The sequence below is a fragment of the Triticum aestivum genome, chromosome 5D (genome assembly GCF_018294505.1).
Source record: "Triticum aestivum cultivar Chinese Spring chromosome 5D, IWGSC CS RefSeq v2.1, whole genome shotgun sequence".
Classification (NCBI taxonomy): domain Eukaryota; kingdom Viridiplantae; phylum Streptophyta; class Magnoliopsida; order Poales; family Poaceae; genus Triticum; species Triticum aestivum.
In genome coordinates this window covers 520,693,819-520,721,580 of record NC_057808.1, presented here as the reverse complement: position 1 = coordinate 520,721,580, position 27,762 = coordinate 520,693,819, and the positions used below count along the sequence as shown (strand labels likewise).

The 27,762-nt window shown below is 45.4% G+C and overlaps 3 protein-coding genes and 1 non-coding gene across 4 annotated transcripts; all 4 read right to left on the bottom strand.

The window, feature by feature from the left end:
- Nucleotides 1-245: 245 nt before the first annotated feature.
- On the bottom strand, nucleotides 246-2,127 carry LOC123123409 (transcription factor bHLH106). The gene is made up of 2 exons (XM_044543911.1): nucleotides 1,659-2,127; nucleotides 246-1,108 (listed from the first exon to the last, which is right to left on the bottom strand). The coding sequence occupies exons 1-2, from the start codon at nucleotides 1,923-1,925 to the stop codon at nucleotides 620-622; spliced, it is 756 nt and encodes a 251-aa protein (XP_044399846.1). The 5' UTR covers nucleotides 1,926-2,127; the 3' UTR covers nucleotides 246-619.
- Nucleotides 2,128-11,484: 9,357 nt separating this feature from the next.
- TRNAE-CUC (transfer RNA glutamic acid (anticodon CUC)) lies at nucleotides 11,485-11,557 on the bottom strand. The gene has a single exon. It is a non-coding gene; the product is annotated as a tRNA-Glu (tRNA).
- A 501-nt stretch (nucleotides 11,558-12,058) lies between these two features.
- On the bottom strand, nucleotides 12,059-18,261 carry LOC123123407 (uncharacterized). The gene is made up of 10 exons (XM_044543910.1): nucleotides 18,151-18,261; nucleotides 17,944-18,042; nucleotides 17,453-17,596; nucleotides 15,857-16,954; nucleotides 14,889-15,747; nucleotides 14,531-14,778; nucleotides 14,231-14,337; nucleotides 13,476-13,623; nucleotides 13,092-13,244; nucleotides 12,059-12,752 (listed from the first exon to the last, which is right to left on the bottom strand). Exons 1-10 carry the CDS (start codon nucleotides 18,187-18,189, stop codon nucleotides 12,615-12,617), a joined length of 3,033 nt encoding a protein of 1,010 aa, XP_044399845.1. The 5' UTR covers nucleotides 18,190-18,261; the 3' UTR covers nucleotides 12,059-12,614.
- Nucleotides 18,262-18,767: 506 nt separating this feature from the next.
- Nucleotides 18,768-25,925, bottom strand: LOC123123406 (magnesium-chelatase subunit ChlD, chloroplastic). The gene is made up of 15 exons (XM_044543909.1): nucleotides 25,630-25,925; nucleotides 25,071-25,249; nucleotides 24,865-24,949; nucleotides 24,468-24,784; nucleotides 24,257-24,380; nucleotides 23,247-23,339; nucleotides 21,666-21,761; nucleotides 21,223-21,387; nucleotides 20,943-21,140; nucleotides 20,510-20,665; nucleotides 20,259-20,366; nucleotides 19,941-20,075; nucleotides 19,697-19,858; nucleotides 19,472-19,592; nucleotides 18,768-19,206 (listed from the first exon to the last, which is right to left on the bottom strand). Exons 1-15 carry the CDS (start codon nucleotides 25,891-25,893, stop codon nucleotides 19,124-19,126), a joined length of 2,286 nt encoding a protein of 761 aa, XP_044399844.1. The 5' UTR covers nucleotides 25,894-25,925; the 3' UTR covers nucleotides 18,768-19,123.
- Between the last annotated feature and the right edge of the window lie 1,837 nt (nucleotides 25,926-27,762).

Here is a 27,762-nt window from a genome sequence, read left to right as displayed (position 1 = left end):
ATTCACAAGACCAGACAGACAGGAAGCATGCTGCTACATTGCTATGCAATGCGTTGGAACAAACATCTTTGTTTTGATCTTAGGTCTTGCCATGCATTGCTACATGTATGCATGCAAACATCTTTGTTTGATCCGAAGACTTGTCTTACATGCATGCATGCATGCAGCATATATGATCAAAAATGGACTTGTGGGATCTTGTAAACAGAAATGCTTCCAGAGTTATCCAATGTATATGTAGCATATGGCATCAAGTCTGGAACTTTGCATTGTGCATATATTCTGACATTAACTGGTATTTTAGGGGCTGGGTTTGCCCTGGCTTTGAAGCAACATTTGATTAAAGCTCAAGCAAACCCTAGTGGTAAAAGAGTAGTAATATATATCCCTAGTTATACATGGCATATTGGCATTACCAAGGAGAGTCAGCCATATAGTGGTATATATGGAGAATTGAAACTAATTAACCATCACACAAAACTAGTTTACTTTGAAAGCAAATTAACACGCTGTATAGTAGTAGTACCATTACCATGGCATGCATGAGATCGATCGCCATATGCAACCGTATCAGCTGATACCATGAGGAGCTATGGCCGCCGGCCGGCTAGCTGATTAATCAAGCAGCCGCTTGCATGTTCATGTCAGCGACGCGTCTCCTCTTGGGCCGGTCGCCGGCGCCCGCGCCCTGCCTCTCCACGAGGGCCCTCAGGGCCTCCTTGAGGAAGTCGGCGCCGCCGTCCTCGGAGGATGTGGAGTAGTCGTCGTCGGCGTGTCCTCCGGCGTCGCGCGCGAGGACGAGCACGTTGCGGACGCGGCCGCCGAGGGTGGCCATCTCGGCGCGGAGCGTGCGGAGGCGGAGCGCGCGCAGCGTGTCGATGAGCCCCGGGAGGAGGTCGGAGCGGTCGTCGCAGCAGAGGGAGGCCTCGAACACGGCCGCGGCGCCGCCGGCGCCGCCTCCCGACGCGAGCACCACGATCTCGTCGTGCTCCGTGGGGAACAGGTGGCTCGCCGGCGCGGCGCCCGCCTCACCGACGACGCCGGCCATGCGCTGCTTCAGCTCCCGCACCCTCTCTACCGCCTTGGCCAGCAGCGTTGCCTTGTCTATCTGTAAACACACATGTACAAGATCAGTTCATGAGCTAAAGTTCATCAAGAAATCTTGTTTGCACAATCAATCTCTCAGATGACGAACCCTAGAGCTTATGATTGATCAGAAATGAAAAAGGGTAGAGAGGAGAAGGTGAAAAAATTATGCAAAATTGTAGACATGGTACTAGGCACAAAAGAAGCAAATCATGAAGAGGAACAAGCCAAGAGACGAGGCAGCCCTAACCTGACCTAGCTAGTCGGTGTCATTCATAGGATGATAGCAGCTAGTAGTTAGGAGAGGCTCCATTCTAGTGCTACTTGCACACACAAAATCCAGCTTTAATCACAAGGATTAGCTGAGCTGAGAACCTTAGCACAGCTAGCTACTCATGGGGATAGCATCTACCCACTGCAATCCACGGTAGAATTCCAGATGGATGACAGGCAATCCAGTTCTTCCATAAAGATTTCGCTTGATCGATCTCGCATCGAGCATGTTGCGCAGAAACTAAATTAGGGGGAAATCACGAGGGCACAGGACTTGGATGTGTAATGAAATTGCATGCCTTGGGGTCGCAGGCGAGGACGGCGCGGAGGCGGTCGAGGTGCGACTTGATCCGCTCACGGCGGCGCTTCTCGGCCTCGCGGTGGTTCCGCGTCGCCGCCACCGCGCGGTCGTGCGCCGCCTCGGCAGCAGCAGCGGCGGCTACCTCGTCCTCCTCGGACAAGGCCGCCGCGCCGCCGCCCGGCGCCGACTGCCACATGGATCCCACGAAAAAGGGAGGCAGCATGGCCGCTTCCGCGCCGGCGAACGACGCCTCCGCCGGAAACATGCCCGCCAGAGCTAGCTAGAAGCTAGAGCTTCACGCCGAGGTGCCTTGATCACGCCTCGTCAAGCTAACTAACAAACTAATTGCCGCGGTGGTGTTGTGCTGTGAACTAACTACTGTTCCTCGGACATGGACTGCAATCGAAGAGAGGAGAGAAGAGAGAGACGGATGGGATGGGGGAACGAGGAGAGGCGAGAATAAATAAACGGGGCTTCGAGGAGAGAGAGCGCATGTGGGTGGATAGAGAGAGAGAGAGGGGGGGGGAATGTTAGAGGGAGACGGGGCGAGGCGAGGTGAGGTGAGTGAGTGGCTGGTGGGCCCGCTTGCTGACCCGTCAGAGATAGAGGGCTGTGCCTGTACGAGCCCTGTGAGCTAGGGATGACGGGATGATGGCCGATGGGAGGTGGTGCTGGTCTAGCTGGCTCTAGGGGCGGTAGAGATGTCACGGCGGGGGCGGTTGGACGGCTGCGATGGTGCCGACCTTGCGCCGGCCGTCGCGCTCCGACGAGATACGGCCGTGGCGGTGATGGCGATCCGTCGTTTGACTCCCGTGCAACAGCGTACGCTGGCTCACACTCCCGGGGAATGTTTTGCCTTGCCTTGCCGCGTTGTGGCACTACCACTGCCTGAACTAGCTTAGCCAGTTGGATGAAAGTGAAACCCGGGTAGGTCCCTCTCTATCCACCTATGGAGAATTGAACAGTGCGTCCCGGGTTTTCCTTGCGTGACCAGATCATGCTGATATTAACAAGTTCATTTGAAATCCAAATTAAGGACTGGTATTAATAACAGGGTATTGGTTCACACTGGCTGATCTTTCGTTGTTGAGAAAATACCACAGTGGTCGATGATGGCAGACCCCTGGGTGTACTCGTAGGCCGGCAGTCGGCTCATTGGGCCATAGGGCGGCCCAAGCCCACGACCTAAACAATGGAGGGATGCATCATCAACTTGGTGTAAGTCAGTGGCGGAGCGTCAAGCATATTGAAGGACAGGCCGGTCACTTGCTCAGTGGGCCATCGGTGGTTCTTGGGCCAAATTTGTAACAACTCTAGAGAGAAAGCCGAAGACAAAAACAAGCTATGGCCCGATTTGGTCCCCATGACTCTCCGCCGCTGGTGTAAAGCCCCTCAAAATTCAACTTGGTGTACAAGATTATCACGACCGGGATTTAGGAGTATCCCACGAGATTAGGCTAGATTTCACCGACCAGGTAATCATGTAAATCCTAGCTCTGTCCCCCTATATAAGGCATGGCTAGGAAATCATCTCATACCTACCTGATCCTTGTGATCTCACCATTGTACTCAAAACCCTAGTTCTCATACGGGGCTAGTCCACCGTTATTACATCAAAGAAAGAGTAAGGTGTTTCCTCGACAGTGAGGGCCTGAATCTAGTAAACTGCCTTGTGGAAATCCCATCTAGGCAACCAGCTACGTGCACAATCCTATGATGATTACTGTTGGATCCTGGACCGACACTGGTAATCGTGATTGTCAACCGCCCTTGTTTTTTTGCGGAAACGAACAAACACAAAACAGGGAACAAACCTCACAAGTTCCCCGACGAATAGTATTTTGCTGGCTTCAACAGACGGAAATGGAGTTGGAGAACAAAAATATGCGGCAACATCATCCCCTCTGCATGTCGTCGCCAGAGATAAATGCTAATCACGCCAGACTGAGTGCTCGGCGATCGACACCGATCCTCTGACTCATCAATACCACTCCCAGGAAGGCCTATGACATACGGAAAGCCGATGAACCACTATTCACATCGCTGCCACTGCCCAAACTTCACGAGCGATGAAAAAACTCAATTGCCCGACAAGACACATACCAGACACATAGATCTAAGGTTCCCCCATCCTCTCGCTGTCGTGGTGGCTGGTGAAAGACAGAAGGACTTGCCGCAGTGCCGACAAGTCATTGAGAAAAGTTGGACGCCTCCTTGTTGCCTTATGTCTTTCTTTTTAGAGAAAAGGCGCCGGCCGAGCCCGAGGAGAGCTCGAACCTAGCCCGACATTGAATTAACAAAGCCATCAACCGGCCAGGATTACAAGGGCACCACATTACAAAGGGGATGAATGCAAAGCAAAGCGGAAAGAAGATACAAGGTTCCAGGCAGAACAACACAATGGCAACAACTGGAGCCAAGCACACAACACCGTTGCCGACGACCAGCACTACGCCTACACCAACTAGCCATCTGGGAGCACGAGAGGAAGGACACCCCGTGCAAGCATTGAGCACCGGCTACATCTGTTGGAAAACGTAGCATGCAATTTCAAAAAAATTCCTACGCTCACGCAAGATCTATCTAGGAGATGCATAGCAACAAGAGGGGAGAGTGTGTCCACGTACCCTCATAGACCGAAAGCGGAAGCGTTTGTTAACGCGGTTGATGTAGTCGAACTTCTTCTCATTCCGACCGATCAAGCACGAACGTACGGCACCTCCGAGTTCTACACACGTTCAGCTCGATGACGTCCCTCGAACTCTTGATCCAGCAAAGTGTTGAGGGAGAGTTCCGTCAGCACGACGGCGTGATGATGGTGATGGTGAAGTGATCCGCTCAGGGCTTCGCCTAAGCACTACGTGAATATGACCGGAGGCGTAAACTGTGGAGGGGGGCGCCGCACACGGCTTGGAACAATTGATGTGTGTTGTAGGCTCCCCCTCCCCACGTATATAAAGGAGGGAGGGGGAGGAGGCCGGCCCTAGGCGCGCCCAAGTAGGAGGAATCCTACTTGGGCTCCTAGTTGGATTCGGCCCCCCTTTCCTTTTACCGGAGGGGGGGAGGGGGAAAGAGAGAGAGAGGGAGAAGGAAAGGGGGGCGCCGCCCCCTTCCCTAGTCCAATTCGGCCTCCTTCCCTGTGAGGGGCGCGCCACCCCTTTGTGGGCTGGTGTGCCTCCCTCCTATGGCCCATATCTTCCCCCGGGGGGTTCCGGTAACCCCCCGGTACTCCGATATGTACCCGATACAATCCGGAACACTTCCGGTGTCCGAATACTATCACCCAATATATCAATCTTTACCTCTCAACCATTTCGAGACTCCTCGTCATGTCTGTGATCTCATCCGGAACTCCGAACAACATTCGGTCACCAAATCACATAACTCATATAATACAAATCGTCATCGAACGTTAAGCGTGCGGACCCTACGGGTTCGAGAACTATGTAGACATGACCGAGACACCTCTCCGGTCAATAACCAACAGCGGAACCTGGATGCTCATGTTGGTTCCTACATATTCTACGAAGATCTTTATCGGTCAAACCGTAGTGACAACATACGTAATTCCCTTTGTCATCGGTATGTTACTTGCCCGAGATTCGATCGTCGATATCTTCATACCTAGTTCAATCTCGTTACCGGCAAGTCTCTTTACTCGTTACGTAATGCATCATCCCGCAATTAACTCATTAGTCACATTGCTTGCAAGGCTTATCATGATGTGCATTACCGAGAGGGCCCAGAGATACCTCTCCGATACTCGGAGTGACAAATCCTAATCTCGATCTATGCCAACCCAACAAACACCTTCGGAGATACCCGTAGAGCATCTTTATAATCACCCAGTTACGTTGTGACGTTTGATAGCACACAAGGTATTCCTCCGGTATCCGGGAGTTGCATAATGTCATAGTCAAAGGAATATGTATAAGTCATGAAGAAAGCAATAGCAATAAAACTTAACAATCATTATGCTAAGCTAACGGATGGGTCTTGTCCATCACATCATTCTCCTAATGATGTGATCTCGTTCATCAAATGACAATACATGTCTATGGCTAGGAAACTTAATCATCTTTGATTAATGAGCTATTCTAGTAGAGGCTCACTAGGGACACTGTGTTTTTGTCTATGTATCCACACATGTATCAAGTTTCCGGTTAATACAATTCTAGCATGAATAATAAACATTTATCATGATATAAGGAAATATAAATAACAACTTTATTATTGCCTCTAGGGCATATTTCCTTCAAGATCCACCCAAACTTGGGCAACAGTTGAGATGTCTCCACTGTCGCAAAGGGCCACTACCCTTTCACCCAGGCTCTATGGGTGCCGCACCGGCGACCGGCAGAGTGGCTACCACATAACCCATCTCAAGGTGACCGGTCTGCCATAGGAGAAGCCGACAACGCTGACCCACGAGCAACGGAGGCCCATCCAGACGAGAACCAAAGCCGACAGAGGCAGCACGAAGCACAGGACGCGAGCTGTCAGACGAAGACGTGCCACCATGAAGAAGACCGAAGGTTCACCACGCAAGGGCGAGCCCGAGCAGGATGAAGCAGGAACATCAGGCTGCCGTGCTTCGGAACCGTGACACCGCCCACTCCACCACCAAAAGCCAATCCCGACCGCCGCCTTCAAGAAGGAGCACGCCACCGATGTGCCGTCGACGCCCAGACCAGGGGAGAGTCGGCTTTCGCTGGAGCTCAAGGGGTAGGTGGGAGGGGGAGGGTCCACCCCAAAGCCTCCAGGGAGGGGATCGGCGCCAAAGACGTCGACTTTGGGGGGCCGCCGCGCCGGCTTGGGGTTTCCCCTGAAATCACACCCAAACGCTAGATCCGGCTGCCCGGCAGGACAAGACAACGGACTCCACCGCCAGGGACCACCGCCGACGCAGATCGGAGCAGATCGAGCCGGGACCGAAGCTTCTCAAGGGGACCCGGTGGGATGCGAGAAGCCACCGCTGCGCCGTTGAGTGCGACCTCCACGCTGCCCACACACCCATGGGAGGACACCCACCAGCACCCGTCGTCGCCGCCCGCCACTGGCCGGAGCCGCTGCCCCAGGAGCCACAGCCCTCCATCCGAGGAGGAGGCGCCAAGTCCCCGCCGCCACCATCATCGGGCCACGCGCCAGCGCCGAGCGCCCCTCTGGTAGCGGCGGAGAGGAGGAAGAGGGAGGGGAGAGCTCGGTGGCGGCGCTAGGGTTGCCCCCGAGTCGCCTCGGAGGAGACGACGCGGGGGGGCTTGCTGATGACCCAGAATTATAGGGGATCAAGCGTAGTCCTTTCGATAAGTAATAGTGTCGAACCCGGCGAGGAGCAGAAGGAAATGACAAGTAGTTTTCAGCAAGATATTCTTTGCAAGCACTGAAATTATAAGTAACGAGTTGTTTGATAGCAAGATAATTTGTAACGAGCAAGTAACGATAATGGTAACAAAAGTGCAGCAAGGTAGCCCAATCCTTTTGTGGCAAAGGACATGCCAAAACGATCTCTTATGATAAGCAAAGCGTTCTTGAGGGTACACGAGAATTTCATCTAGTCACTTTTATCATGTTGGTTTGATTCGTGTTCACTACTTTGATAATTTGATATGTGGGTGGACCGGTGCTTAGGTGCTGATCTTACTTGAACAAACCTTCTACTTATGATTAACCCCCTCACAAGAATCCGCAACTACGAGAAAAGTATTAAGATTAAAGCTAACCATAGCATTAAACTTTTGGATCCAAATCAGTCCCTTATGAAGTAGCGCATAAACTAGGGTGTAAGCTTCTGCCACTCTCACAACCCATCATCTAATAACTACTCCACAATGCATTCCCTTAGGCCCTAATATGGTGAAGTGCCATGCAGTCGACGTTCACATGACACCACTAAGGGAATCACAACATACATACCATCAAAATATCAAACACATATCAAGTTCACATGAGTACTTGCAACAATATTTCTCCCGTGACCTCAAGAACAAAAGTAACTACTCACAAATAATAATCATGTTCAAGATCAGAGGGGTATTAAATAGCATAATGGATCTGAACGTATAATCTTCCACCAAATAAACCATATAGTAATCAACTACAAGATGTAATCAATACTACTAGTCACCCACAAGCACCAATCTATGGTTCCGGTACAAATATTGAACACAAGAGATGAACTAGGGTTTGAGAGGAGTTGGTGCTGTTGAAGATGTTGATAGGGATTGCCCTCCCCAAGATGGGAGAGTTGTTGGTGATGATGATGACGATGATTTCCCCCTCTGTGGGGGAAGTTCCCCCGGCGGAATCGCTCCGCCGGAGGGCAAAAGTGCTCCTGCCCAAGTTCCGCCTTGAGACGGCGGCGCTTCGTCCCGAAAGTCCTCTCCTTATTTTTTTTTCTAGGTCAAAATGACTTATATACCAGAAGAGGGGTACCGGAGGTGGGCCGAGGAGGGCACAACCCACCAGGGCGTGCCTGGGCTCCCTGGCGCGCCCAGGTGGGTTGTGCCCACCTGGTGGGCACTCTTTGGTAGTTATTTGCTCCAATATATTCTTATATATTCCATAAAAATTCTCCGCGAAGTTTCAGCTCATTTGGAGATGTGCAGAATAGGTGGCCTAACGTGGCTTTTTTAGGTCCAGAATTCCAGCTACCGGTATTCTCCCTCCTTATGTGAACCTTGCATATTATGAGAGAAAGGCATTAGAATTACTCCAAAAAGCATTATTATGCATAAAAACAATATAAATAACAGTAGGAAAACATGATGCAAAATGGATGTATCACTTGCCTTATGTCTTTCAAACCCTAGAACACGTACGTATCAACGTACTTGTTTGCCTATTCGTCCCTAACCTCCCTTGATGAATGGGATTACAGAAAAAATAGTATGGGGGCACAAGTTTGTAAACGGTAGTGAAGCATGGTGAATCTCACTGAGTACAACGAACCATTGAGCTAATTAAGTTGCATTGAGTGTATGTTACATGGTTCCTGGAATCGTGCTATTTGTTGAAGTTAATCTGGACAAAAATTCATTTGAATTTTTTGCGTGGCCATTGTTCGATGTATTCTACTGATCGTGGAACTATAGATCTTAGTCCCTATTGATAGAAAAAGATGTCAATTCTAAAACAAAAAATTTGAATAATACGAGGTGTAATATATATTTTAGATTATTGGAGAGGGGCTTAGCTCCTCTTCCACTGTTTCCCTCCCTTTTTGTCATCGTCGAACGGACATGGAACTCAATTGGTAGCGAAGCATTTCAAACATAGCCAAAGGTGTAAGCATGCTCAGTCGCTAAATGCAGGAACCCTTACCAGTGACAGGGCCCAATTTACTGCCTAAAAAGGGTAGGGCTCTCATGTGCTTCAATTTCTCTTTCAGTTGGCAATTGTAAGCACCCCAGAGGATTTTTCTCCAAAAAGTAGACAGAAGAATTCTAGTGATGTGGACAAAACAAAGGGATGTTCTTATAAGCAATAAAATGAATAAGTGTTCCCTTATGAACATTAGATGTGGACAAAACAAAGAGATGTGAAAGGAAGAGTGTTTTGTACCGACACGGGTAAGATGGCTGCTGTAGCCGTTTCTGCAGTAATGAGTTGAATAAAACATTGACAACTGGCATTACCATTGTGTTATATCTACTCTAGCCCTCGCCAAAAAGAAGTGAGGGTCATGCTACTAGAGGAGAACCCCTCCGTTGTCCGGTGCCGGTCCCTCTCGCCTCTTCTCCTTTGACCCTTTGTTTTAGTGTAAATTTATATCTCTAATTTCAATTATTATTTTCTACTCCCTCGCTCGGAATGGAGGGTGTAGATTTTTCCCTTGATCTTCTCTGTTGAGTTATCCATCTGGGTATTTTTATCCTTGGATGATTTTATGATAGTTCTGACTTCCTGAAAACCGACATCCATGGCGAGTCTTGCTGCAAGCAAATTTTCCCTTATATATTTTCATGCGGTAATGAATAATACAACCAATATAGGGAGAAAAGAGAGATCTCTGAAGGTGAAGTTCGTTCCTAGTGTCACCACCGATGACAGTGAATACACGGTTTGCAAGGTAAGGAGTTGACGACATGGATGGATTATGATACATCTTACTCTCACACCCATCCACCTATGGATTTGATGATATCATGCTACATTCACCTAAATTTACTATCTAACCAAAAAAGTATCTAATCTCACCCTCGCTGAAAAGAAGTGGATATTATGCTACTAGTGGACAACCCCTCAATTGTCCGGTATCGGTCCCTCCTGCCTCTTCTCGAGCGTTCTCACTGTTGTTTAGGGGGCAAGGAGCCTTTATTTTTTGCGTAATTTTAGATCTCTAATTTCATTCTTTTTAGATTTTTTGTTCCTCTCTCATGCGTTCTCCGCCGGGGTATTTTTATCCTTGGCTAATTTTATCATATATCACCAACTTCCTAGAAACCAACATCCATTGCAAGTTGGCTGCAAACAAATCTTCTCTTATATGTTTATTTTGACCTTTTCTCTTATATATTTTTATGTTGTAGCGAACAATACAACCAATATTGGGAGAAAAGAGGGATCTTTGATGGTCCACTTCATTCCCGGTGTCACCATCGATGAAAATGAATACACGGTTTGCAGGGTAAGGAGTGGACGAGATGGATGGAGGATGATACGTCTAACTCTCACTTCCATTCACCCATGGATTTGACGATATCATGATGTGTCCAGCTAAATTTATTGCCTGACCAAAAAAGTATCTACTCTAGCCCTCGCTAAAAAGAAGTGGGGATTATGCTATACTAGAGGACAACCCCTCCGTCGTCTGGTGCCAGCGCTCTCGCCCCTTCTCTAGCATTGCCATTTTTGTTGAGTGAGCAAGGAGCCTTTGTTTTTAGTTTAAATTACATCTCTAATGTAAAAAAAATTAGATATTTTGTTCTTCTTTGATGAGTTCTCCATCCGGGTATTTTTATCCTTGGTCGATTTTATCATATACCACCAACTTCCTAGAAACCGACATCCATGGCGATTTGGCTGCAAATAAAGTTTCTCTTACATATAGTATATTTTCGAATTTTCCTCTTATATATTTTTATGTAGTAACGAACAATACAATCGATATTGGGAGAAAAGGGAGATCTTTGACGGTCTACATCATTCCCGGTGTCACCGTTGATGACAGTGAATACACGGTTTGCAAGGTAAGAAGTTGACGACATGGATGGATGATGACACATCTTACTCCCGAATCCATCCACCTGTGGAACCGATGATATCATGCTATGGTCACCTCAATTTACTCCAGAGGAAATTTCTACTGATGTGGACAAAGCAGGGAGAAGTTCCACATCAAGAGAGAAAAAAAGAAAGAGAATTAGTGTTCACTTACAAACATTAGACGTGGACAAAACAAAGAGAGATGTGAAAGGAAGAGTGTTTGCACTGCACTGGTGTGTATTGTGCATATGTGGGCAACACATTGCATCATCATAATGGCATATAGGGGTGAGAAGAGGGTAATGATTGTGCAAGGCACGAGTGCCCCGTGCGAACCGCAATTATGCTGGCTGCTCAGCAGCTCAATGAGGGTGCCGCCTCCTGCTTTGCGGCCTTCGCCCACCAAAGCGCCCTGCAAACACACCGTCTTATTCCACCACGCCATCATTCATCATATATATATATATTTTGAAAGGATCATTCATCATATATTGTTAGTGTATACTCCTAGATGTAGATCCATCTATCCATCAGCCCAAAAACGCTGCACCCAACCGGCGCATTTCACATGCGTGGCCATTTGCGTAGACAAAACCAAAAATTGCGTAGAACCAAAAACATTCCGTCGCCGGGACTTGAACCCGGGTCTCTCGGGTGAGAGCCGAGTATCCTAACCACCTAGACTACGACGGATCACGTTCAGACTTGTTACAGCCGTGTTAATATGGTTGCCAGTTTTAGTTTCAGTCAGGGTAAAACTATCTAACCACGCCCTTTGAGCCAAAGTTAATACAGCCATATCCATATGTATTCCTTTGTCCAAATAGATAAATTATACTGTATTAATTTGAACAGCGGCAATAGGCAGTAAAATATTATGAATCAACAACTTTTTCTTCTGAATTACGATGCATACCTCCCAGTTTCATTTATCATGACAAACCGGTAACATAGGGCGACCCACTAGTCCCCCCAAAAGGGTTTGGTCAGGACATTAGGGAACCAGAAAGGTTTAAAAGAATCTTTTTTTTGCTGGTGGTTAAAAAGAAACTTTACAGCGCAAAACAGAACAATCTGGCCATAGCCAGAGCTAGAAAAGAACCATCACTGAAGTTCTAAGGACTGCAACACAGCCCCAAAATGAAGCCAAAACACACCCTAGCACTGTATTCACAATTTAAATCAACAATTTTGTGTATCCATAATATTTCTCTAGCATTGTATTTACAAGTTACAACAAAACAATATTCTCATAAATACATGAAAGGAGATTGATATACAAAAGTCTGGACTAGTCCATCTGCAGAAAAGCATTGTTGATTTAAATAGAAAGAAACAGGACGAAAAGCCTATTGATCTAAAGAAAACATATCATGCCCAACAGTTGCTCAGCTGCCGATTTCTAAGCAGTGTACAATCTCCAGTGAATGTCACGGTGTTCAAGAAATGAACAACAGTTCCCTGATTAAAATAACAGGAGCGATATAGCTTAAGGACGAATGCCTAACATAATCCGCCTCCATAGTTTAGCCCTTGGAATTCTTCAAATATGGGCGGCTGTATACCACTACCACATCACCATTACGCACGCTTTGACCCTTTCTCGTATTTGCAAAAAATGATGAAAGACAGACATCAGCCTTAGGCCTTAGCGCAGCACAGGCGAATCCAAGTCGTGACAGAAACATGCCATTGAAAACTCTGCTTGCAATTGGACGATGATGGTGCTCCAGGCATTTCGTGACAAGAATTATATTTCTTGACTCATCTCAAATGCACGCTGTTGTTGGAATGATGGCATCTTAATCCGCCGGAATGGGGCGCAGCGGTCTTTCTTCAGGTGAATCAGCTTCCCAGAAAACAGACTGCCTATGATCCAGCTTGCTGGCTGCAAGAGAGAGATACAGGAGAATTAGAGGCACTGGAGATGATAAATACCAGTTTGGAAAAAAAAAGGATAAAGCATAGGGAAACATTTTGAATGGTAAATACAGTGATACGGCCATGTTGAGTTTTATAGAAGGTCTAGATGAAACAACAAGACTCTATACGAGAGGTAGACAATGGATTGAGATATGTTGTGACAAGTTACTTCTCTGTATTTACTTATAGAGCTAGTAGTATTCAAGCATTGAAAGACAGTCTACTCTTTCTGAGCAGTTGCTGCTTATATCCAGTCCCTTTCCTATATCTGGAATGGAAGTTCTACATTCAAAATTCAACTAACCGCTGTTTTTATGTCATGTTCCAGCCCACAATGGCTTAAATGGCGTGATGCGCTCGCCTCATTTGCAACAAGAATGATTCCGCGTGAACAACTTTTATCCTTCAAGCTTTGAATTAATCCTTGAAGAGATACAAAAACTTGGCCACCTCCATGCTGTGGAACACAAATATAATGTAAGGGACAGATCGTGTAGAAAAGGAAACTAGTCATGTATATATCTGACACAATCAGTGGTAAAAAAAATCAGATCCATCAAATTAAGAGTGAACTAAGACAATGCCTCTTAACTATGACAATAGTATATGATGTATTACAATTCACTAAAAAAATGTTGCTTGATTAGTAGGTCATCCATCATGTTTTCTCACCAGGCTTGCAACATACCTTGATAATGTTCGAAAATTTTGAACAGAAGCTGATTTTGCCATGGATCAAGAATCCTACTCCATGAAATACCAATTTATTATTTCTTAGGTAAACTGATTGGCCAAATGTTGAAATCTCCACTGTATGCCTTTGTCGGATTAAATACCTAGCAAAAGGGTATATCAAAAGTTGAGCATCAAGAGCAAAGTATTTAACCTAATCCATATGGACAACAGAGCAAATGTTCCTCACTGTTGCTGAAAATAAAGCTAGGATAAACAATCTTCACAGCAAAGTGCCTTGAGTATGTTTGACACCCAAATCGATCGGCTCGGATTCTTACAAAGGAACCTCATCTAGAATTCTAGATGGACTAATATACTTACCTAAAAGCATCTACATCGACTTTCCATGTGTTGTATGAGAAATATTCAGAATTACAGTATGAAAACTTAAGCTAATTAATCGTGTCAGTGTTTAGTTAACCATTTAAAAAGATAGTTTTTAGGTACCCTATGTTGCTTGAGTTTAAGTTCAGATAATTTAGCCCATCAAATGAAATATCTTTCGTTTCTTAGAAAAGCTTGGCATCGAATTGAGAAAGCTTCATGTGGGCTTTTGACAGATCTCAAAATGCATATACACTTTTAAGGTGTTCGGTAATTTTCCCTCGACTACTTCAAGAAAGATATGAAAACTGAAGCTTTCACGAACAAAGATGTGATAAAATTTAAAATTCCAGGGTAGGTGTGCTGCAAGGTGTCATTGCTTACTTTCCAGGTGGCAACAGTAAACCAGCTTGAAGAGAATCAAAAAGCCAATTGGAATTCAAAATCCAGGAATCGGTAGCACAGCCATATAAGAACTTAGCTGTCGATACCTGTTGCAACAAACACCTATCAGACACAGTGCAATTTGGTACTGTAAAGAAAATTGATATGCAATTTTAAATGGGAGCCTACAGCCCTACACCAATTTCTCCTACAGGCTACATCATATACTAAAACTATAAAAGGATACATGATGAACGAGGGATGGTACCCAAGAAACAAAAGGGAAATGGTATAACAAACCTTTTTAGGGGAAAGAACTACAGGAGGCTTCCACCTCACAAGCTCTGCAAGCTTGCTTTTTTTATCAAATGGACAGGGTGGCACTTTTGAAAGAACACAACCTCCAAATTTCCGTATTACAGACACAATCTCTTTCTCCTTATGACTTTGAAATCCAGTCACCAAAAACTCTAGTCCATGAAATAGGGCTTCTTTTTTGCCAGTGCATTCCCTGGGCTCCTGCATGTCAGCAACTCTGCTTTCAGACCCTGCAAAGATACAAGAGTGAGGATCACCAAAAGTATGTACTGACCGTGCACATATTTACTCAAGATATATAGTACATATCTAGCATAAGAGATCATAAACCAGAACGTACAACTGAATCGAGATTTAACCCTTCTGCTCTTGGTTTGTCTAGTACTAAGTTTAGCATTCAACAATTGGGGTCCTTTTCTTTTAAGGCCTCGTTTACCAACGCTCAAATATGTTGTGGGTTGAGGCAAAACTTCTGATGGGATATATTGCTCTTTGCTGTGATGCTCATTATCATCGTGAGCATCAGATGACTTCTTCTGAACCAAAGAAAATCCGTTCAAGCTTCCAGCTTCAGCATTGTTTTCTATGAACTGATTAGAGGCTCGGATACGCTGTATCTTCTTATTTAAGATTATCGTTGTGCCTCTCTCCTTCTGACAAGCTGCCACATTAACATCATTATGAGCCAGACTACCTCCCGAGATGTTTGATATAGGTCCTAGCATGCTAAAAGGCCTGAGGGAACTGTGTATTCTTCGCCTCCATGGATTAGATTCTGGTGTCTTATCTAACGGCACAGAAGATGGACCGGCTTCTACATCTAGGTCATTCTTCAGAGATTCCCTGCAATATACCGGTTCACTGTTCTCCTCATTCCTCTGTTTGCATTCAGGAGGTTGACTAGTGGGTACTTCATTGCAAGATATGCTACATGGAACAAATGAACAGAGAGGATCCTCAGGTGATAAGCTTGAACATACTACTTGATGGCACGACTCTGCACTTTGATCCTCTCCATGGAAACCTTCATTCTTTTGGAGAAAAGATGCTCTTGAAGAGGCAACCATTTCTGTCGATACCGCTCTAGGTGCAGGAGAGCACTCATTCATGCTATCCATTGACTCAGAAATGAAGCTAGTCCTTATATGCTTCCTTGCACGACCACCAAACTTCGTCTCTTCAACAATTCTTCCAGCTTCCTGGAAATATATTTTACATTGTGATTACATAGATGAAGAGTGCTGAATGAGATAGGCATAGGATTGATTAAGTTTGTTATAACAAAATGTTCATGGGCAACAAATTTACCTTCGTGATATTTTGACCTCTTACTGGATTCCTCAAGTTTTCAGTAAAAGCATGGTTGTTTTGAGTCAACTTCTGGAAAACAGCTTCCTCATTTCTCGAGCAAGAGATTGCTTTATCTCGAGCTGGTTGCTTTACAGAAACACATCCTGGACTTGATTCTTTTACTAGCGTACCAGCAGAAATGTTCTCTGCCAAAGAATCAGGTACATGGTCACTGGTCCAATCATCTTGGCTGCGCCATTCTTTATTTTGCTCCTCGGAAGAACAAATGTCTACATCATGTGGGGCACAACTAGGCTGAGAGATGCTCTGTTTCAAGTTAGTTGTGTTGTGGCCTTGAGATGAACAAGCAGTTTGAACAGTACACAGGCCAACATCTTTGAATACATCAAGCATTTCGATCTCATCCAATTCTGCAAGCCAATCACTCTCATCCAGACCATTTTGAAAGGATCCACTATCATGTTCTATTTCCTCAAGAAAACACTGTTTCCGAGCTTCCTTTACACGCAAAGCAGCTTCGAGGGCAGCTGCAGTCAACTTATCAGGCTGGCAATCATCAAGTATCATTTCTGCAATAACCATAGCCTCAGAGGCAGCAATAGATAGCTCAACCGCATCATTAGCATCTGCCTTACGGAGCTTCTGAACATGAACTTTTCCACCAGATGGTTGATGTTTTCTTGCACCAAGTGGTTTAGTGACATCCTTGCTAGACACTCTACTGACTCCTTGTTGTGTATCATCCTTAAGGCCTTTAGCCTCTTGCGCAGCTTTGACCTCTTGTGCTTGACCATCAACATAAGAGTCCTTTAATGGTCCTTTGCATGTACCAGAATTTAGAATCTGTGGGCTAACATTGGCTTGAACTGAGGAGATATCCTTGCTAGCCACTCTACGGACTTCTAGTTGTTTATCATCCTTAAGGCTTTTAGCCTCTTGTTCAGCTTTGATCTCTTGTACTTGACCATCAACGTAAGAGCCCTTGAATTGTCCTTTGCATGCACCAGAGTTTAGAATCTGAGGGCTAACATTGGCTTGAACTGAGGAGAGTTGTGCTGCACTTTCTGAAGAAAGGTGCAGAGAGAAAGGCAGTACCTGGAGGGAAAAATACCCAACCTATGTTATAACAGCACACGACAAGAAGAAGATTATGTTTGTGCAGCAGAGGAAAGAGCCATTTATTTTGGCTGTTTCAAGCCTATGTTTGCTACTATACTAACTTGTTCGCTCATAATGCAATCCATCAAGGTGATTGAAAATGAAAACACATGCACAAAGTTAGAACCCCATTAAAACCATAACAATAGGCAAGATGAAAATGGCATACTGAACCTACAATTTTATTCTTTCCACATTCAATGGAAGATTACTGAAGGAACAAAAGTAAGTACACTGTACAAGTGTGCATCCCTGGAACAAATAATGTAACTCAGGGCAAGAGGAAATCCACAGTCATAATTGGTATGCAGGATTGAATCATTAAAGGCTACATCTACATGTACTACCATCTTCTGATTTATTTGATCCAACAGAATGACAATAACCTAAGTGTTTACCAAGCTTCAGTGATTAGCATCAAGAATCTTAGCCTACCTCTCTGCCTGTTGGAATACTTGCAGCAGGTGTGTCCTCATCTCCCGACAAATGCAGACGGAACCCGCTGTAACCACCAGCGTTTACGGTGGCATTCAGACAACTCCGTTGCTCTTGTGCAGGGTCCAGAATAAACACACAGTTCTGCAGTTCAGTGAAGATAACACATCGCATCAGATCAGAACAGACAGTGCACCGAGAAACATATATAGATAAATATGCACAAACACAGCAAATGCATTCAGATCCAATTCAATCTTATGCCATTTCGTACCGATGGCCAATCTCCAGTTTCAGTTGTTGTCGACAAGGTGGCATGGTTAGGCAAAAATAATAACTGAACCGGGGTTCCCCCCCTTCCGGGAACACACTCGACTGAAATATAGCAAGGCTCTTGCAAGCATTTGAGAAATCAAAGGACAGACCAGACACTCAGAGCCTATAGGGTTACCTACCACCAAATGGACGCACAAATAAGAATAGAAAATCACCTCACAAGGCGGCGACGACACGCCGGCGCTGTCTCCTGGGCGCTCGCCGGCCGTCGGGTGCCGATGCGGCTGAAGCCATTGCGGGAGCCACGCGTTATCCTGAAGAACTCGAAGAAGCGCAGAAGGGCGTCAGAAGAGGGCGCATCCCCAACAGTTTACGTTTCCCTCCCGCCGAACCGAGAGACAGAGAGCGGGGGACGGGGTTACCTCGGAGAAGCGCGGCGAGTGGTAGGCGCAGGTCGACATGGCGGCGGGGCAGTCGCCGGCTGCGGCTGGGCCTGGGCGCCGCCACGAGGGGGGGGGGGGGGGTCCTCTGGTTTTCTCTCTGTACTAAATTTGGCTTGCTTGATAAGCCTCTCTCTCCTCCGTCTCCCGCCACCGGTCACCGCAGCGGTTCGCGCCATAATGTGGCAGCAAAGGTCTTTCTTCCCGCCGCACCGTCTGACAGGTGGGCCCGGCCTGGTGCCCCCGAGGTATGGGCCTGGGCCGTCATCTTCTGATGGATCTATTTTTAGGGTGCCTTTTGTTGGAATTTTTTTTTTGACCACAGCCTTTTGTTGGAAATTTGTTACTCTTATTAACGTTGCGTAAAAAAAATGTTACTGTTGTCAACCACGCTCTGCCAAAGGTAACAATTTCCTTCCCACACTTACTTTTTCCTTTAATTTACCTAAAAAAACTTATTTTTGCTTTTAAAAAGGAAATATTATTTCGTGATACTCAACAGCATCAATTTTTTTTGGGTAAACGCATCATATGTTTCGACCGTGCCGTCACCGGTGGTAACTTTCTTCGCATAATTTTAGAAAGAATATCAGTTTATATGCTTTACAAAAATGAAGGAATATTATTTAGTGACACCCAACAGCAGCACATTTCTGCCTCGAAAATTAACAGCAGTAGATTTACAAGGCCAATTATCAGAGAGGCAGTGGGAGAATTCCGACATTTACACGAAGTTATGCTCGGACTTTAGCCCTGCTGGTGCTGGTAAAAGAGAAAGAAAGAAGAAAAGAAAACCTACACCAAAATTGGGTCATAAGAGCTGAAACGCACGTCCCAAAAAAGTTACAGAAAGAACTAAGGACAGCTGCACAAATTACTGCACGAAACAACTTTTATCATCAGACGGTACAAACAATAGTTGGGCGGGTGCTGATCGACGCTCCGAGATCGCTCTCTAGCTCTTCAAGTCCGCCAGCGCGGTCTTGGTGGCGGCCGAAATCACGGCGTCCGAAGCGTTTGGCAGGTAGTAGTATTTCCCTGGCACAGCAAGGAAAAAGGCTGTGTTCATGGAAGGTTATGCAGATAACAAATCTACGGTATGTTGGTGCTTATAATTAGTGATGAAGATGGCAGGTCTATCTTTTTAAGTGGTGACAAGGTTCCTCGAACTCCACTCATATTACCTTATACCATGAAAATGCGTTAAAAAAATCGAAACAAGAACAGGCATGGTTTCCTACAGGCTTCAGATGGAGTAGTGTAATTATTCTTAGTAATCTGAGAGATGTAGTGTTGAGAATACCTTGGGCAACCCTTGCGATTTCCTTGGCGAATCCCGTAGATACAAACTTGTTCTCGGTATCGATGACGAGAAGCGACATTCCTGCTTTGAATATTTTTGCAGACACATCAAGTATCTCATCCTTGCAAAGAGGAAACAAATTCTTCAGTGCCCTTTGAACACAGCAGGAAACTTCAAAATGATGGCCCAAGGATACATTGTTTGGTGTTAGGATAAGAGTGGTACCTTCAATTCTTGAGTAGATGGTCTTGGTGCGTCTGAAGCAGCTGCAGCTTCTGGGTCATTGGATTTCTTCAGTGATACATTAGCTCTTCCATCGGTGATTGCAACGATCATGATACGCCCAACGTCGCCACTCTTTTCAGCGTTCAATCCCACTCTGACAGCCTTGAAGTAGAATCCACAATGTTATCCAGATTATAGATGTCCTGGCACTACAGAAGAATTCAACGCAGTTCTTGGTTCTTACTGTACTCAGGCCATGAGCTAAAGGAGAACCGCCACCGCATGGTAGCTTTTCAAGACGTTTGCGAGCCATTGCAATGGATCTTGATGGTGGAAGCAGAACCTCAGCATAGTCTCCACGGAAGGGAATAATTGCAACCTGAGGGATGCCAAAATGGAAGCGAAAGTTAGTGCACGAACTGTCCATATAACGATGATTACCCAAAGGGGAATCACAAATGGAGGTGGCTTACAAGGTATGCAACAAGTAACAAATGCTAATCACAATCACTAAAGAAAAGATAACAAATTCTAATGCTAAACTTTTACATTTCATAAGTACCTGATCTCTGCTTGTGTAACTTTCTGCAAGCAACTTCAATGCTGCACCTTTGGCATTCTGCATGCGGTTCAGAGCCATGCTGCCACTAGCGTCCACAACAAATATGACCTGTCATGAAATAAGTCCAAACAGAGTTGTGATGTCTCACGGTAAGAAAAATCAGGTTTGCCACATACATAAAACATGACTGGCCTAATATAAAGATTCCCATGAAATTGCACAAGCAAGTGTGGAGAGACAGAGAGACAGACCAGAGCACCGGCTTTTCGAGCCATTCTCTTGGCTCTCATATCAGTCTTCTCAACAAAAACTTTTCTTGTCTTGTCAAGACTTTTTTCTCTCCGCAGTTTTTGGTATGGTGCAGCTGCCCGAAGTGTCGCGTCAACAGCTAACCTCCTGACTGGACCCTACAACAGAATGAACTGTTTAGATGAGCCAATTTGGTGAGAAAGGGTACCAAGCAATAAGGTGGGAGTGATATGCAAAGGAAGGTGTCTGTTATATCAGTAAAATTAATGGAAAAGACTGGAAGGCATCGGAGGAATTCAAAATGCAATAAAACAGACCTAGATAAGAGAAGTGCCAAAGCATTATTTGAATAACGAAAAAACACGAGCATGGATTCAGGAATGTTCGAACAATCAAGTGTTTTAAGTTGCAGTGTGATGAGGTAAAACTTAAAACCTTTGGAAGCATAGGCTTTATGTATCGGCCCCTGTCTTCTGAGAAAATGACATTTTTTGCTCGTCCAGCCTTTCCTTTTTTTCTTTGTGCTTGCTGAGCAAAGAAAAGGAGTTTATCATCTACTAGTCCACCTTCGGCATCAAAAATAAACTCCTCGGGTATCTGGTCATCTTGTTTTTCGTTTTCTTCGTCATCATCCTGTCAGAAAACAACAATTAATGAGCTCTAAGAAACAAATGAATAGGCATCAAGTACGGGTTGCTCAATTATAATATTCAACCTCCTTTTCCTCCTCATCCTTCTCCTCATCTTCCTCCTTCTCATCTTGATCTTCTGCGTTATCTTGATTTTGTGGAGGTGGTGGAGGTGGGGGTGGAGGCGGTTGGTTTTGCTGCTCTTGTGGGTTATCAGATATGATCGAACGAGGTAGAATAACTAGCTCTACCTGCAAGAAGATGTCATGCGTGTCAAATATTAAGTAGAACACACTTCAAATTTTTGATACAGATGCAAACAGAAATAGCATAGCAAAAGAAAGAAAAAATGGGTTATGCCAGCACTAAAATTTCCATGCTACTTTATAGTTTATTTTTAACAACCAGACACAGCAAACTTCATTTGGAACAGTCAAGTTAAGAGATGAAGAAAACAATCAACTGAAATTCCACAGGGTGTGTTGCTTCATTACTTAATGAAGAATCCACAAGCATAAAAATACTTAACAGCTTTCTTAAGGTCCTCTGCAAAAACTTTTTCACGTCCTTCCATGGCAGCAAGACATTTTGCCACTCGAGCAGCATACAACTCAGCCCGGTGCCCCTGCAACAAGTTTCAAGACTCAGAAATTAATATATAAATATGAAAACATTCCTTTTAACTTTCCAACTCAGCACTAACCACAATAAATAAGCATAACTGTCTCAACAAGCAATACGTTGGTGTGATGGACGTCAAACAGGTATAGCTGTGTAAGTGTGTAGAATCTAGATTAGGGATGACAACGGTGCGGAATCTTTCCGCCAGTTCCACAGAAAAACGGGAACGTAGAGAAAATATGGAAACAGAAACGGAAACAAACACGCAATGACATTTCCTGGCGGAGCACGTATGGAAACGGAATTTTCATATCCAAAGGCGCTGAATTTTCCGTTTACATTTTTCATATATCTAGCCCATTCCAACAGGCAAAAGCCCATATACCTTTGGCCTGGCCCAACCCAACCCTAATCTTAACACACCTAAACTTAATCTCACAATCGTTCTCCCCTACTCACTGCCTCATTGGGTCATCATACACCGCTGCCTGCTCGCACACACCTGCACCCGGGCAACCAAACCGGGTCCTCATCGCTGGAACGACACGATGGTGTCGGCAGTGTCCTCCAGCCGTCTATTGGTCATCCTCCGCCGTTCCCCGCACGTCCTCCCTCGATCCTCCACCGACGACGCCTCTCACCCAACCCCCCGGCATGTACTGCTGTATTTTTATTTTCAATGTGTTGCTCGCTTATATTGAGAACTTGTCACGATGAATTGACGATAAACCATCGTATATCATAATATTCATAGTCATCTTAGTAATAGAACAAGTTTGTTCATTTACTTGTGTTTTTCTGCATGATTCAAGGGGTCTCTTAGTTAAATTTTTTTCTTTTGCATTGAAGGTGTCTCTTAGTTCCAGCAAGCATTCACTTTCATATCCATGTCCGCACCATATTCGCTCTGTATTCGTTTCCAGCAATATGTATTTCCGTATTTGTTTCTGGGGTTCCTGTTTTCGCCCCCCCCCCCCCCCCCCACCCAACCCAAAAAAAAGCAGAGTAGAAGTAGAATGACATCACTGGTTACAACATATAACGAGTTGATCACACGAGGTTATAACATACCAAATGGGCACAATGAAATAGCCCAGGTGGCATCTTGCAACTGGAGGTAACAACAGGAAATGGGGTCAAGGTAAAAAAAATCAGTAACATTGGCTTTGTTGCCAAAAGCTCAAATAGTTTGGAGCACTTGAAAATGGGTTGATTAGTCGATCCAGTTACATTTGATGTACATATATAGATAAAAGATTCGCCGAAGACCTTGAATAATGATGTCAAACTAAAGAAGGTATGCATATTTCCAATGATATGATACAAACTAGGGTAGCCAATCATGGCTACATATGTTGACTGTTATCTGCAGCTAGTAGTACTGCGCATAATACAAAACAACATTGATTGTTATCTACATCAGTTGGCTCAATGCCTCAAAGTAAGCTCATTGGCTGGAAGAACATCAAGCTTCAACAAGTCAACTAACCTGACAACCACCCCGTATAGCTTCCATGACAAGATATTTGAGCTGCTCTGTGCTGATAGCAACATCCTTCAGATATTCTCTTGCCAAAATTATCTGAGTGACCATGTATTATCATTGTGAGACGAGCAGTACATAACACAGATTTTAACTCAAATACTGCCTTGTCACTACATATAAGCTGTTTTTTTTTACCTATTTAGTCTTGACTTGAGATTTTGCATACTTCAAAACAAATGATAAAAGTTGCATATAGTGGAAGTCATGTGGTCAATCTGCGTGCTCATGTCTAATATTATTCGTAATTTGTGTTTCCTGTCTATATATTCCAACTGGATGAGTGACATGCATCCTTTGTTTTTTCCTGTGTAATATATGCCTACCTTGTTTACTCAACAATATGCAGTTAAAAGAGAGATCTGTCCTTGATTTCACAACTGAAGACAATTTGAGTTTCCAATATTTTCACATATAAACCATGCCTCCTTTTGAGGACAAAGTTCTCACATTCAGTCCATCAATGCCCTTTACTTAGTTGGAAGATCATGCGAAACATTAATATTGTCTCATGCATCAACACATCTTAAAATGGTAATTTTATAAAATTCATTATTTCGCACAAACTTAATTATTTATATAAAATGAAGGAATATACGTTAAGTCCAAGTTTAACTAATAATATATACACTATAAACATAAAGAGTCCATGCTTTTTTAAGTCCAAGCATGCGCTCCACTTGTGCCAGATGTAATTTCTTGCTTTTCATATGACCACTGGTTTCTACTTTGTAACCATGAGCATTTGTTTGATAGCTACATAATTGTGGACCCCATACATTTTGTAACTGAATGATTTTATATATACAATGCTCTTGGAAGGTGTTTTGTACGCAACAAAAAAGAAAACCGAAACCGAAACTAAATGGAATTTGCACCCTACTCTGATTTGATAAAGCAAGTACAGTGCAGCTTTGTCAATTAATGATCTCAGTAACTCGGTCATTCAGTAGTACCTGAGTTTTTGCGACCTCAGTTTCCTCTTCCACCATCTTAAAAACATCTTTGCTAGACTCCTGAAATTGGGTTGCAATATTGACGGCTGCCACGCGGTCATCAAAACTCAATGGAAGGTCAGCACTGCAAAATGAAACGTTATGACAATGAACAAACCATGAATTTGGTAATAAAAGTAAATAAGCAAGCAATCTTTCAAGTCTAAAGTACCTTAAATTAATTGCAATACGATCAAGTAAGTGTTCACGTACGGATCCTTCCTCCGGGTTGTACGTAGCAATTAGAAGTGGTTTGCATGGATGACGGAAGCTAATTCCCTCTCTTTCCACAATATTAACTCCTTCCGTCAAGACATTCAAAAGCAGATTGCTTATGCCGTCGTCCAACAGATTTATCTCATCAACATAAAGGACACCTCTGTGAGCTTCAGCAAGAAGACCAGGTTGAAACACAGTAGTCCCTGATCTCACTGATTGTTCAACATCAACAGACCCAATGAGCCTGTCCTCTGTGACACCAAGTGGAATCTGTCATAGGGAAACCTGCGGCATTATTAAACTAACAACGATCTGGGAAGATACCATGACACTAAATCGGTGTGCCTTACCTGCACAAAAGGTGCTTTGACAATCTCAGATTTGACATTACCATCAGCATCATATTGCACTTGGTCAGCCAAATGGTCCTCCCATCTACCATAAGAGGAGCTTAATCAAGTAAGCCGGTGAAACGTTTAAGAAACAAGAAGAAGCTGAACATCAAATGACGAAATGATCAAAGCAATTTTCAGATATGGCATTGCGAAGACATTACTCTTCTGGAATGTTGGGGTCAGCGTTTGCGATTGAGCCAACAACCACTTCGATTGGCGGAAGCATAGCGTGCAAGCCGCGGGCCATCACCGTCTTTGCCGTCCCGCGCTTCCCGGAGATGGCAATGCCTCCAACCTCACGGTCAATCGCCCCGAGCAGCAGAGAAGTTTTAATTGCATCCTGGATAGCCACATGAAATTATTCACAGGTTACAACCAAGTAGAGTTCGCAAAGCAATGCAGGAAACCAATGGAGCAAAACTACAGCTTGCAGGCGATTGATTGGCTACCGCATTTTCAGCTCCGGATTCCGGAAAGCCTTACTGGGATTAAATCATAACAAATTGCATTCCATTTTCCGTGAACAACTCTAAATCATGTAAATTTGTGCGTGTTGGCTGTTGCCACTTCTACATTGTGGTTGAAATGGCATAAGTTGTCGATTAGAACGACCTAATGCGCCTAACCAGCTCGGGGAAATGCTGCGACCAATCCCACAGCCCAATCAGTCAACCAGCAGCACCCAGGGCAGCACGAATCTTCCGAAAGAAATCTCCTCACCTGCCCGACGACGGCGGCCAGCGGGAAGTACTCCCGTCCGTACTGCTGCTGCCCCGACGGCGCGGGGCTCGCGGGCGCGGGAACGGCGCCGTTGGTGGAGTCGAGGACCTCGGAGGCCGAGGCGACGGCCGCCAGGCGAGGAGGAGCCTCTCGACGCCGCAAGCCGCGGGGGGCGAGGGAGACCGAGGCGGCGGGAGAGGAAGGGAGGCGGCGGGGCGGGAGGTGCGGGAGGGAGGCGGAGAGGGCGGTGGCCATGGCAGCCATGGGGACTGGGGAGTGTCCTCTGTGGGCGTGGGAGCGCTTATCGTTTCTTATCTGGTTTCCCGGGGATCCGCATCGCACGCATCTCGGCCGCGTGGTTCTTGCTCGGGGATCCACGGCCGTCCGATCGGAAACGGCAGGATGTAATAGCTTACCGAACACCATTTTACCCACCTTTTCTTATCATTAAATAAAGAAGGAGGGAGAGAGCCCCGACGTTACAAGATTCGTTACATGGGTGTTGCCCCAGTCCACATGTCGGTCACCCTACCGCTTAGTTAGGTACCCGCACTGCTATACCCGCAAACAAAACGTCTAGCTCGCCGTTGAGGAGCCCTGCTCTTCTCCAAACTTGGCCTTCCTCCTCAACTCCACGTAGTACCGTTGCTGTGGCCGGTTGCGCGACGATATCATTCCCATGATTCCATATCTGTCACGTACACACCTTTTCTGTGCTCTCGTCAACCACCGTGGGTTTTTTCCACCTCATTTCGACTCGATGGATAGATCCTGGTTTTGGAGACAAATGATCCTCTTCTTACAAAGCTCGAGGTGATGCCCTTGTCCATGTGTGAAGGTTTCAACACACGTGTATAGAAAGAAACAAAAGAGGTCACGATGTATATCCTTGAAGACAATTATCCGACAAGAAGAACCCGTCACGCCCTAAGAGCCATATGTATCGAGAAAAGTCAACAGAACATGACAATGGGTAACACGTTACATCAAGGAGCACCGTTAGTGTAATAGAACGTCATAGGTCCACGGAGACCAACCGTGACATTGTATTGTCAGTGTAATCGAAAGGTGATGCGCATCTAAGGTTGCCCTATGTCGCGGCACCGCCTATGTTGTATGGTGCATTCAAGAGGGCGGTTTGGACGAGACGATACCATGGGCCAGCGCTGTAAGGGGGGGGGGGGGGGGGGGTGTGTGCAACCCAACAAGCTGAGGGCTAGCAGGCCACTCGAGCAGGGCCAAGTAGAATGGCCTCGCACGCACGGCCAACGAACAACCAGGACGCATCGACAGTCCCATCATCGACATCTTGCACCTACATCAACATGAGACACGGTTTCTTCACCACACGCACAACAAACTCGATCCATGACACCGTGATCATCTACACAGAGTCAACCTGGACGGGCTACATTGTCTCTGCATCCACTGTACGAGTACGCCCACGAAAAAATCATCATCTAGCACATCTACGAGAGACGCCACCGACATGCACCATCCACACGAGATGTGGAAAGGATACAATTATTCACTCCACTCTAGTTTTTCCTTATCTTTTCCCTCAATAAATAGTTTAGGCTTAAAAGAAAGTACCAACTTATTGTTCTTGGAATGTTGTTTTCCATGAATTTCTTCTTGGCATACCCCCCCTAATTTGATGACTTATCATGACAGGGCATCGACACTCGTCACCGCAAGGGGCACTTTCAGGTGGCGTATCATCGTCTACACTACACGTTTCTCGCTACGCCATTACGTACACTCATCGCCAAGGTCTTCATCGACATCGCTTTGTCAACACGACTCTGCCTTTACAAGATGAAGACCTTTAGTGTCCTCTGATAGACATTTCTACAAGATGCGACATCAATGATGGTAAGACCGTATCAGACGACAAAATCGATCACGTCATCTACAACGTGACTCTAGTGATGATCCCCACACAACCACACAGTTCTGACAAGAGACAAATCCGTTGCAAATAATACATATAAATAACGTTCAATTAAGCAAAGTAACTACCAATGATCATGTGCACAAGTACATAGTGCGACATGGCTATGCAGCCCATGACCTGAAGGGATTACTCCCACATCGTAATCATATCACAGACGGAAAACACGTTGTAGATGG